The following is a 13494-nucleotide window of genomic DNA, read 5'->3' on the forward strand; positions in this document are numbered from 1 at the left end:
CCACCTCTCCCTTCAACTTCAGTTCTGTTCCTACCCACTCACCACGCTGCATAGGCCCTCAGCAAGAAGTGCATATGTCACCTATAGATTTGGTTCTTCTTTTTTTTTTTCTTTCTTTTTATTGTGCAATGAGGTAGGGCTCAGTACATATGTACATGTATGGAATAGAAGGTAGGCACTAGCAACCTCTTATTGCTTGTAAGTCTTTGCCAAGGTCCTAACCGTTTCCTTCTGACATAGCAAGTCTGATGGTTAAACCTGATTTTTGCAAGAAGAGAAAAATAATGCAACCACTCTAATTATTTGAGAGAAGAGACCGCTGATTTTTATCCTCAGCAGGGAGTACTGCTGCTGAAGAAAGGCTAGTTTTGGAGGTAAAAAAGACAGTGATGGCATCCAATTTTCAAAACCTACAGAGAGGGAAACGGTATAACATCCACCCCATGCATTATTGATAATCAGCATGCATGCTGCCTATTGTGAGAGTCTGTTTACTTCCTAATTCATTAAAAGAAAGAACTGCAAGTTTCCTTACTTTCTATGATCTCCTTTTGCATCATTTATTCCAACAAGTTTTGCCTCCAAGGCCACAGATTGGGGCTGGCATTGTGTAAGTTTGTTGAGAACTACCTGTAGGAGGGCAAGTGGGAGAGCAAGTTATAGAAGCTTCTCTGTTCTCTGCTTTATTGCCCAGAAAACAGTATGCTTAAAATCCATGGAAAAATTCTGGGATAGACTGAACAAGGTATTCAGAAAATCTGCATAATTTGTTGATACATACTCAGGTATGTTAAGCACGATTTGTATTTAATTGCCTTTGCTTTTTAGGAAAAATTTCTCAGGTGTATAATTGAGAATCTACTAATGTAATGGGAGGACCCAGGGATAATGCATCACAAACAAGAGAAGCATTTGCAGAAAGGCCACGGTCCCTCACTTTTTTTAGTAAGGTTGGAAAAATTGGAGAAAAATTAAATTGTGAGTTGTTTTTTTTTAACTTCCAGTCATTGATTTGGTCCTGAAATGTTACCTACCTACTCCCTATAGAGTTCTGTTCCTCAAATTATGATTTTTGTTCTGTAGAAATTACAGTAAATTTTGTCTCTGCTCCTGTTAATTTATTCATTAAGACATCGAGACCTTTTCCCCTAGGAAGACATAATGGGTTTGCTAAGTGCTTATACCAATGGCTGTTGCTTTCATAGCAATGCTACCGTGAAAACCTGATTCTCCTATTCCTGATGTCTAGTATTGTCACTGTATGTGTACAGTAAGCCTCTGTATGCCTACAGGGTTAAATAGCTTAAAAAAATTCCTCTAGAAGAGAGAGTTTGGTGAGGAATGGTCCAAACAGGTTGGTAAGTATCCACTTGAATATGTAACCAAGAAAGAGAATGACTTGCAGGCAAAGCTGAGCCCGAAATAGAAACTTTGTAAGCAGCCTGACTAGAAGCCAACTTTGGTACTGGAAGGAAAAAAGTAATAAACTCTTCAGTGATATGACAAGGAGATGATGTGGCCTATGTCTTCAGGGATACCAGTCAACACTGCAGTCACATGACCATCAGCCTTCCACCTAGAGTGAAAATAGTACTTTGACTAAAGGGCTGGCTTTCACATTAACTAATAAACATGCTTAGGTGATCCAAACCTAACTTTTTTTTTTTTTTTTTTTTTTTGAAGGAGTCTCACTCTGTCGCTCAGGCTGGAGTGCAGTGTCACAATCTCTGCTCACTGCAACCTCTGCCTCCCAGGTTCAAGCAATTCTCCTGCCTCAGCCTCCCAAGTAGCTGGGATTACAGGGATGTGCCACCATGTCTGGCTAACTTTTTTTGTATTTTTTGTAGACATGGGGTTTCACCTTGCTGACCAGGCTAGTCTCGAACTCCTGGCTTTAAGTGATCCGCCCGTCTCAGCCTCCAAAGTGCTGGGATTACAGGCATGAGCCACTGTGCCCGGCGGCCCAAACCTAATTTTTAAACAATAAACAAAGAGTCAAAAGCCCAGTATTTCAGAACTGCCACTCACATCCTTGGGCAGATTTGCCTGTTTTTGGGGATAAAGTAATGTTTGAAAGTGTTTAAATTCAGTGGTTGTTCCTTTAGTTTCTCTATCCATATATTTAGAAATTTCCAAAATTATCATAATTACACTGGGTTGCAGAATCTAGGTCAGCTCCAGGATAGAGTGGCTAAATTTTAAAAGGAAAGTAAATAAATAAAGAACACCAACCTCCCCAACTTAAGCCTTCAGTGCCAACCATTTTTCTTAGCCTGCTAGAAGGTTCCCTGCCCATCGACGTCTTGTCCTCCTTTATGCCCATCTAAATACTTTCTACCTGCCAGGTCTTTCATAAGAACCTCCCAGCTCAAAGGAGCCCATTCTACTATGCTAAATCCCTGCCTTTTCCCAAATTGTCTGTTTTGTTACAAAACCACCACCCTCACCACCTCCCCCATCAACAAATGTCAATATCCAAATTCAGAGAAGGGATCAGTGGAGCTATAGTTTACGGTCACTTTCTGTATATTGTGTGTTAGCTAGTCACACCTTCTGGTGAAGGGTCATATTCACACGTTGAATACACCAGGCTCTATGAGCACATCATAAATACTGAAATATAAAGAGAATGAAAGAGAGAGAGACAGAGAGAGAGAGAGAGTAAAGGTAGGGGACAGGTATTGGTATATATGCCTGTGGTATCAGAGGAAATCTTCACTCACTAGGAAGATCTTCCCTCCTTTTGTCTTGGAAAAGGAGGGAAAGACAAATCTTTTTTTATTTTAACTTTTAAGTGCAGGGGTAAATGTGCAGGTTCATTATATCAGAAAACTGTGTCATGGAGGTTTGGTGTATAGATTATATTTTCATCACTCAGCTGTTAAGCCTAGTACCCAATAGTTATTTTTTCTGATCCTCTCCTTCCAACCACCCTCCACTCTCTGATAGGCCCCAGTGTGTGTTGTTCCCCTCTATGTATCCATGTGTTCTCATCATTTAACTTCCACTTATAACATGCAGTGTTTTGTTTTCTGTTCCTGTATTACTTTGCTAAGAATAATGGCCTCCAGCTTCACCCATGTCCCTGCAAAGGACATAAATTCATTCTTTTTTATGGCTGTATAGTATTCCATGGTGTATGAGTACCACATTTTCTTTATCCTGTCTATCATTGATGGGCATTAGGTTGATTCCATGTATTTGCTATTATGAACAATACTACAATGAACATACGCATGCATATGCCTTTATAACAGAATGCTTTATATTCCTTTGGGCATATGCAGTAATGGGACTGCTGGATCAAATGGTATTTCTGTCCTTAGTTCTTTGAGGAATTGCCACACTGAAAAGACAGGTCTTTTTAAAGAGTTTTGCTGTCAGTGTAAATAGAAAAATGAGCTAGTATCTGGAGGAAACATGCTACAGAGAGAGGATTCTTTTAATAGAAGGTAAAATAATAGGATATTTGTGTGCTTCTAGAAATAATCCAGTAGAAAAAGGGAAAATAATGATGTAGGAAAGTTAGAGAAGAGTTTCTGGAAGAACGTTCTTGAAAGGTGAAAAAGGAGGGAACCTGGTGCCTAAGTGGAGAGTGGCTCTTAAGTAGGAGCACAGACCAATCATCAAATAGTCACAGGAGGCAAAGCATAGACCATGAGCACAGATGCAGCCAGTGAGCAGTGAGCAGATGCAGTGCTGGATGCTTGGGAAGTTCTCTTCTGGCTCCTCTTGTTCTCGGTAAAATGTGAAGCAAACTAATCAGCTAAGAGCAAGAATCAGCAAGAAGGTACCAGAAATCTGAGAAAAGTGTGTAGCTCTCCAGGAGAGTACAAAACTGAATTGGACCAGAGAAATATAATGTGATCTTACTTAAGGATCATAAATTTAAATGAGTTCCAATGCTTGTTTTTCTCCAGCCATGATCAACTATACAAAGATTCAGGTAAGGTGTAGGCAGCAGGTTGAATTTAACTATGATTCTGGTTTTGCCTGTCAAGTACAATAACTGAGTGGCAAGCAAGTTGTCATCCTCAAGAGCCAGGTAATAATGATATTCTTCCTCATTGATCTCCACATATTTAATTGGTTCCACTGACTATTTATTTATGGAAAGATTGAAAGTGTCTGGGAATGCAGATTGTACTAAAATATACTTTATACATAAACCATCTCTTTTCTGGTCTTTTGGTATTTATTCACAAAAGAATTTTTATTTGCCTTTTCACTTAGGATATTATCTTTAATAAGATGACTGTGTCCTAAGCCTCCGATATTAGACCCTTAAAAAGGGGACAGAAATTTCAAAGAGGAGTTGCAATAATGGAGGTGGGCAAGACATGAAACATTTTTTCATAGTCTAATGGTTTTTAAAACAAATCTAATTCATACATATATTCTAAAAATCCCATGAATATTTCCACACACATTTTTCATTAATTCACTTAATTAATATGTATTGCATCTCTGTCATGTACAAAACATTGTACTAGGCAAGAGCCAAGGTGAATTGGAGAGGGGAGGGCAAGACTACAATACAGATCCCAAAGGTATTTGCAGTCTAAAGGGAGAAGCTCATATTTACAACAAATTAGTATTCAAGACAGGATAAAGGAAGCACTACAATACAAGTTTCATAGCTTTTGTTTACCTCATTTACAGCTATGTGCCATAGTGGACCTGAAACAGTAGTCACTTAATGAATACAGGTGCATCAGTGAATGCCATAGAGATGTGAACCACCCTGGAGGAACAGGAGGGAGCAATGAAAGAATCCTGAATGTGGGATCTGAGAAAGCATAGTGGAGAATGTAACATTTCACTAGCTCTTAAAGGAAAAGTAGGAAAACAACAAAGCGCCTCCCATATGAAAGACAAACACGAGATGAGCACTGCAGTGTGGAAGCAGGAAAACTTCAGGGCATAGACATAGTCCTGTCTGAGGGCTGAGGATTCGCACAGTGAAGGGTGTGTTCAAACGGAAGAGTGGTAGGGGCAGAGTGGGAATAAGAACCAAGCTATGCTGGTAACGAAAATACTGTATTTAATCCATGACATATTAAGAAAACTTGTGAGCTGCATTTTTCCCACAAACCAGTTCTAAATATGTCTAATTTTACACTGTGTGATTTCATGCTCTTGCTGGTATTTTATTTCATAATTTTCGTAGGTACAGGTTTTCACTGATTTCTAAAATGTTATTCTACTGACTAATGAACATTTTGAATAAAGCTTTAGAGATCTTACTAAAAAAAAAAAAGAGAGAGAGAGAGTAAAGAAAGGAAGAGTGGTACCAACAAGTGGAATGCCTCGATTGTCTGATAAAGGAGTTTTTATTGAGCACTTACACTGTGTCTTACACTGTTTTAGATGCTGCCCATGTTATAACTCATTTAATTTCACAGAAACCCTGTAAGGGAGGTATTATTATTCCCCATTTTATAGATGAGGAAACTCAGGATGTACTTGGATGTCAAGTACACCCACATTATACAACTAGTAAGTGACAGCTCCAGGCCCTGTATACCATTGGTTCTATGAAAACATTTTGAATAGTTGAGTGACATTATATGATTTGTGTTGCTACTACCTTTTTCTTTCATAAGTAATGAACATATTTAAGCTAAATTCAGAAAGTAAACACCATGCGTATTACAGCTGTTCCTCATCTATATTTAGAAGTTCTGAATATTCAAATGTATTACTTTCCATTTCTGTCTTTTCTTTATTCAATGATATTACTATTTCCGAAACCATTGGCTTAAATGTCATTTTCCTAGTGTTTAATCTATAATTTAAAATAGTACAATTGTATTTTTTTCTTAATTCATAATTTATTTAATTAAACTGTTCTAATATTATTTTACTCCAATACTCTTTTTAGAACTACCTAAAGTAGGGAAAATATGAGGAAGTGTTTACGGAAGTAGCTGTAGCGTGGTGTTTGCTATACCAGAGGGCAGAAATAGGACTGATATATGGAAGTTATCAGAAAGTAATTTTCAACTCAAAGTGAAGGTGTTTTTTTTTTCTGAAATCACTTTGCCCTTCTCTTTGTAACTCTAATTTCATTCAGAAACAGTTGTTGATGGCAGCCAATTCATCATCATGTAGGTTACACTCATTTTGTCACCATCTTAGAGATTTCCTGCCTCAAAAACGTTTCCAGTCTTTTATTAAATATACTCTATTGTGTAGCAAGTCTTCCAACTATCAATTCATTCTCATTAAATTTTCACCTCCTCTTTTCAAGTACTTACATACACCAAAAATATCAAACTCGCAAAAGTGACGCAAAGAATCTTTAAAAGTTCAGTTCAGTATCAACATTACAATTTATGCAGCACTGGAGAACAGAATCTGATCTGGTCTAATTGCCTTACTCAAAAGTGCTTTCGTTAGCTCCAACAACTATCAGCTCTTTTTATTTCATTGAAATCCATAACAAACAGACCTTGTCACTGTGGCCTGTCCTACAAACATCCTTGGATTCAGGTGACCCTAAGTTTCTGATCTCTCACCTCGTCTCTAGTGAGGATGGGGCAGAGGCATAAACAAAAGATTCTAATCCCAGCCCGAGCTATAGCATCATCAAAGGGGGTTCTCTGTGGTTGGTTTTGTGTCACAGAAACAGAGTAGTCAAGGTATCTAATATTTGTGTGATACCAAAAAAAAAAAAAAAAATGGAGGTTGTTTGTTCAGCCAAGAGAACCTAAAATAGGAAAAAGATGAGGAAGTGTTTATGGAAGTAGTTGTATCTTGGGGTTTGCTGCACCAGAGGGCAGAAATGGGACTGATATGTGAAAGTTATCAGAAAGTAATTTTCAACCCAAAGGAAGGAATTTGTTAAGGGGAGATATTCAAAAGTGAAACATGGTACTTCCTAGAGGAAAGAAACAACCATTTGTAAAGTATTTGTCTCGGGTCTCCTCCAGCAGGAGATATTTAAAACCGGGTGACCTTATAATTTATTTCCCAAACAGGGACACATTTGAGAATGAAAGGATAACAGCTACAAACTGGGGTATCCCAGGCAAATGGATTCATATTACCCTAATTTGCCCTTGTAGACCCCTAGCTGTGTGGACTTGCTGACGTGTGGAGAACGGGGAAATACTGACCCTACTAGGGGAAAGGGAAAGGTGGGAGCTCTTGGAAGTGCTGAGAAACAGGGCAACTCTGTGACCCTCTCACCCCCGCTTCTGTACCTACCCTGATAGGATGAAACCTAAAGACCCATATCAAATAGGATCTCTGTCAGTGAACCTGCATATAAACAAAGTGTTAGGATCCACAGGGATCCACCTGGGAAAAATTCCAGGACAGCAACATTGTTCCCAGAGCCAGGGTAGAGTAGATACCCTTCCCAAGTCAAAGTTACCTACCCTGATAGGATGAAACCTAAAGATTCATATCAAATAGGATCTCTGTCAGCGAGCCTGGATATGAGCAAAGTGTTAGGATCCAAAAGGATCCACCTGGAAAAAATTCCAGGACAGTAACACTGTTCCCAGAGCAAGGGTGGAGTAGATACTCTTCCCAAGCCAAGTTACTCAGAGAGTTCTACAGGGCATAGCATTAGATAGTAAGAATAGGACCAGCCCCAAAGGACCAAGGACTGTGGTGATGACGAGGTACAGAACAGGACCAGCCCCAAAGGACCAAAGACTGTGGTGATGACGAGGTACAGAACAGGACCAGCCCGATAGCAAGACCCCACACATTACAGGCAGGCACAGTGAGAAGAATGGAGAAGGGCAAGCATATAGGGGCACAGCCTCCCTAAATATGGTCTGTGTTACACTGCCTAGACTTAGAAGTACCCAATGAGGCAGCTTTGTCTTCCATTCTAAATGGCAATTCAAATATAACAAAAACTTACTTTTTACTATGACAAGTTTATTGCAATCTATAAACTGCTTGAAAGGATTATTAAAATTAACATTCCTAAACAAAAAATCACATTTTACTAACTGTAATGGGTACTAACAGCTGTGTGCTCGGCTCCCATCCCTCTTTTGCACTTTGCCCCTAGATTGAATGGGCACCTTTCACTTCGCCATGCAGTCATTTTGACTCAGGAAAAACTGGTTCCAACTCTGTGGTTAGAATGAGCCACTTCAAGTAATCCCAGTTTCCTGCTCTGTAATTATTCAGATCAAGCTGACAGCACTGGCATATCCCTTGCAACTGGTCTTGCTCCAGGAACATGGTCTAAGTCAGCCAGACCTAAGGGAAAGGCTATTTTTCAACATGAATGAGAGTCAAGGTGGTGATCCAGTGCTGCTGGCCATCATCAGGGGAATTTGATGGAAGCCTGCCCGTGGATGATATCACCACATGAAGGGACAGAAGCAGACAAGTCAGAGCCAGACCTCCATTTCCACCAGGCATTCCCTGCCTCTGGCTGTCTTTTGGAGGTGATAACTTTCTTACTGTGTAAGCCAGTTTGAGAGGCACCCCTCTTGATTCTTCATGTGGAAGCATCTTAGTAGATCTATAGAACAGTGATTCCCAAACCTGCCTATTGAAATTACCCAAGGATCTTCAAAAATTGCTGATGCCCATATTCTACTCAGAGATTATGATTTATGGGTCTAGTGTGTCGCTGGGTAAGCCAATTAAACTGTAAATTTCCTCCCTTCCTGGAGATTCTTTCCTAAGAATGTACCTCTGCCCAAGGCTAACACAGGGCACTCTGAGACTTCTCAAAGTGACAGGAACATGTGTTCCCAGATGGACTTTCTCCACCCTCTACAATACTGAGGGACTTTCATGCTTTGCAAAAAGATTCGAATTGCTCTTCAGCTATCCTGCTTGGATTCCCCTTTTATCACATTTCACGAGATATGGGTTTGAGAGCCTTCCCTAGTAAAATGGGATTATAAGTCTCTATAAACCACATGTTGGGAGTCTCAAGAGGCCATAGTAAGAGGTCCCAATTTTTCATCAATAATTTTTTTTAAAGGTAGAATGGATAAAAGGAAAGAGATGGAGTAGAGGAGGAATAATTGAGATCTGACTACACTGTTAACATTCTCTGCCACCCTCTCTTCCCCTCTCTCTCTTTTTCTCCCAAACCCAACATCAAAACCTAGGTCTGTCTTTCACATTTATGTGTAACTTAGATCTCACTACACTGTTAACACACACTGCCACTCTGAGCCTCAGTACCCTAAACGCTGATGAACTGAGAAAAATGATATCTGTTTCACCTATGTAGTAAAGCTTTTGTGAGGCTATGAGATAATACATATAAAAATTCAAAATTAAAAAGTGTTTGATGAATCTAAGTTATTATTATGAGAGGTCCAGAAAGTTAAAAATGCAGTCTAGACCTAACCCTAATAGATACCAGCCATGCCAGCAGGATGAAATGGCTTAGAAGAGAGTTACATTCTCTGCCAGCCTGCCCCTTGGCATCCTCCCCCTTCATCCTTCCTCTCACCATACTTCATGAAACGGCAAAGCTTGCACTGTAAATACAACTCTAAGATACGTCCTTGCTCCAACCCACTTTCAGCCAAATTGCCATGCTCTGAGCCCTGCCCATACAGAATTCCTAGGGCTGCCACTCATAGGGAGGAAGGTTATTTTGCTGCCTTTTTCCCCTAGGTTTTTAGAAGCACTCCACTTCCTCATCAACAGTACACCTCTGGGCACCGCAATGCTATATCATTCCCTGCTTGAATTATATTATCTATCATAAGAGACATCTCCTGAGAGGCTTGAGTGCTAAGTGGGGAGTGATTTTTAGAAAGATGTGTGGGAAATGGTTTCAATATTTGGCAGTTCCTAAAGGCAAGATGATTTGAGACATTGGCTCTTTAAAAATACGCTTGATCAGCTCATTATACTATTCCCTTATTTCTGAAAATGCCTTGTCATTTGGAATATTACGTTTAGCAGTTGCACCAAGGTAGAAATTTCATAAACTAGAGGATTGTAATTTTCAGTTTATTTCAGTCATTTATCCATATATGTCACATATATCACATAAATGTATATATTCACCAGGATATCAATCTTTCTTTTACAGATATCTCCATTAACATATACCATTCTGAAACTAAAGACATAGACAATCCCCCAAGAAATGAAACAACTGAAAGTACTGAAAAAATGTACAAAATGTCAACTATGAGACGAATATTCGATTTGGCAAAGCATCGAACAAAAAGATCCGCATTTTTCCCAACGGGGGTTAAAGTCTGTCCACAGGAATCCATGAAACAGATTTTAGCCAGTCTTCAAGCTTATTATAGATTGAGAGGTAAGGAAAGAGGTGAAACCTGTTTAGCCTTGTGTTATTTCCATCCCTTCCCTTTCATTCATCCATAGGTTGTCTTTAGCCTAAAACTTCCAGGTCTGTCATTTAGCCACAAGAATTATAAAAATCAACCTAGTGGTAATCTGATAGTAATGAATAATAAACATTCAAAACTATGGTAGATATCAGCTCTTATGGTTTAAAGTAATATCTTGTGCAGCATAGAACCAAAAGGGCATTTATAAATCACCAGAAAACCTTGGCATCCAGATTTTACCCCTTTATTTTTTTATTTTTGCCAATGCTCAATATTGCATTTTAATGTTGTTCATATGAGTAAGAAGCACAGGATGATTGCAATGTCAGGGATCTAAGCAAATTGATTTATGACTTAAGATTTTATTTTTCAAAAGCAACATTACAATCCAGATCCTCTTATAAGTTAGTGTATTGATGATCCAGCAGAAACTTTAAAGTTTGGAAACCTAGAGGCAGTTGAAGTGCAGAGGAGAAACAAATTAAGAGTGGTTACCAAGATAGAATGCGGGAGTGTTAGCAGAATTTACAACACAATTACAGTGGTTTCTAGCAGAGTTACAGTCCACTTTTTACCCCAAGACTGCTTAAGAAGATTCTGATGGCATTCCCAGAAACCATTAATCACAGCGCAGCCATCAGTGACTATCCTTTTCACCAACTAACTATGGATGACAAAACTCTCATGGCTTCTTTTTTAAAAGAAAAAAACAAATCTTTGGTCGCTACTATTAAAATTCCCCAGGTGGCTCCAAACAATGCAGAATATCTTGTCTCTCTGAGTCCTAAATTCAATTGTCTTACATGCGAAAGTTGAGTTTTACTGATTTCTACCTTGATCACACTAGATGTTTGCTTCCATTCCAAAAAGCAGAGCCACCCTGCTTTATTTAAAGCCCATCTACTAGAGCAAGCTGGTTCAATTCCAGCCTGTGATGTGTTGTACACTATGACAACTGAGTACCCATTTCATAATGCTAACATCCAGAAAACTTCTTGGATGTCTATTTCTGTTAGATGTGTCGGGGTTAAATTAATCTGAAGAGTTCTTATTGGGTTTTGGAAGCATAATTAACTAACAGTCTCAAAAATATCAAGTCTATTGTTCCTCATGTGTCTCATTTTCTGTGGAAGTAAAAAGATATTCACTTTCTGAAAGAAGCCACACCCATAGAAAAGTGAAAAGTACTGGATCATAGTCTGAAAGAAGACTCTCACTATAGAAAATCAAGGGCACTATATTACTATTCTGAGGTCATAGAAGAGCATCTCCACAGAGCAGGTACTAGCCAATGCTTGTTGGTGTACACAGAACACAAAGAGCCCATTGGGAAAATAGAGAAAAGACACTGACATGCCTAAATTACTAATTTCAAGTGTGCCTACACATTGATCAGATAATGACCCTGGTAAATTCCATATCGTTTGCTCAGGGATGGACGTACATATAGTGTTTGCATCACACTGAATATGAATGCAACTACTCCTGTTTTCACATAACTTCTAATTCTTTACAACATTCACAGATAGGATTCACTGCAGGTATTTAGAATAGACTATTTATTGCTGCAACAAAATTTTTAGCCCTGAATTTTTATTCTCAGCTCTTTATTCTTGATTAGGTTGCCTCTTTCATTCTTGTTTCCCTGGATGAAACAAACCATTGTTTTTCTCCCCACAGCAATGACAGTCCATTATCTTTATGGCTGCCCCTAGGTAATATGAAATTTTACTATTCATCAGCATGGGTTTCTTAAGTTGAACAAATTGGTTCACAAAGAAACAAGAAATAAGACCCAGCTACAAAATGGTGTTCCTCTGACAGAGAGAACCACTTACTGTTCTTGTTGCTACTTTTACAAAATTATCTGTTGACATCTTTCAAACTTAGGAGAGAAAGCATCCATATTCCCAAATCAAATGGAACATTGAATTATTTCATTTTCCAGGGCTTAAAAGCAACGCAGTGAAATGTTCTGAGCTTTGTGGTAGAATCATAAATGTGCTTATCTCAAAGCACAAATGCAAAAGAGGCAAGTGTGTTTCTGCTAACTACAGGCTGAACTCTGTGCTCCAGCCAAACTTCCTGCTATACGGATGCCTCCCTTCAGACTCCCGTCACCCTCACCTGTGTCTCTCTCTCTATTTCCCTCCCTCTCTGTCTCCCCTACCCAACACCAAAAACTAGGTCTTGGCCAGGCGTGGTGGCTCACTCTTGTAATCCCAGCACTTTGGGAGACCGAGGTAGGCAGATCGCTTGAGGTCGGGAGTTCAAGACCAGCCTGGCCAATATGGTGAAACACTGTCTCTACTAAAAACACAAAAATTAGCTGGTGGCACAGGCCTGTAATCCCAGCAACTCAGGAGGCTGAGGCAGGAGAATCGCTTGAATCCAGGAGGTGGAGGTTGAAGTGAGCCAAGATCACATCACTCTACTCCAGCCTAGGCAACAGAGTGAGACTCCATCCCCCCGGCAAAAAAAAAAACAAAAAACAAACAAAAAAAAAAACTAGATCTTTCTTTCACATTTATGTGTGCCTTAGAGAAGGTTAAAGATGGATAGGGTCCTAGTTCTTGCTACTCCCTGTTGTCTACAGATCAACAGCATCACCACCACCTGGAAACTTGTTAGAAATACAGAATCACAGATCCCACCTGAGACCTACTGTCAGAATCTGCATTTTAACAAGTTCCACAGGTAAAATCCATTTGTACTTTAAAGTTCTAGAAGCACTAATCTAGAGAACATCTAGCCAACACTCCCTTTGTACAGATAAGAAAACTGAGATCTGATGAAGTAAAGTTTCATGTTCAGGGGCACAGCTGGCAGCAGAACAGGCGTAGAACTAAGTGTCCTGACTCCCATTTCAGTGTGTTATTTCTCCCCCTAATGTGTGCGCAACTCTGTACTGAGCATTTTCACATACCATTGGTCTAACAATACTAATTGCGAATAACTGTCTGCAGGCCAGGACTTCCAATTACAGACTGCCGTGTCTGGCCTCCAGGGTATGTGCTCCCTGGGGTTCTTCCTACACCATCAAATGACTTAGGATATGACCTTCAGCAGAGAAGCTGACGTTCTGTGATCAGATTTCAGGCATCGGCTGGCAACTGTGGGAAGACTGGGGTCGGGGGGAGGCGAAGGTGCTGGATTTCTTTAGAATCACTGTGGCAGTCCCTCCCAG

General features: G+C 39.6%; 1 protein-coding gene across 2 annotated transcripts in view; it reads left to right on the plus strand.

Annotated features, from left to right (window-relative positions):
- The window catches only part of IMPG1 (interphotoreceptor matrix proteoglycan 1), a 146052-nt gene that overhangs the window by 22272 nt on the left and 110286 nt on the right, over positions 1–13494 (plus strand). Inside the window, exon 2 of one of the 2 annotated variants that reach the window (XM_001113655.5) lies at positions 10040–10273. The exons of the other annotated variant lie outside the window; for it this stretch is intronic. Within the exon in view, the coding sequence (XP_001113655.3) occupies positions 10040–10273 (234 nt within the window). The remainder of the gene's footprint in view (positions 1–10039; positions 10274–13494) is intronic. 2 annotated transcript variants of the gene reach the window in all.

The sequence above is a fragment of the Macaca mulatta genome, chromosome 4 (genome assembly GCF_049350105.2).
Source record: "Macaca mulatta isolate MMU2019108-1 chromosome 4, T2T-MMU8v2.0, whole genome shotgun sequence".
Taxonomy (NCBI): Eukaryota; Metazoa; Chordata; class Mammalia; order Primates; family Cercopithecidae; genus Macaca; species Macaca mulatta.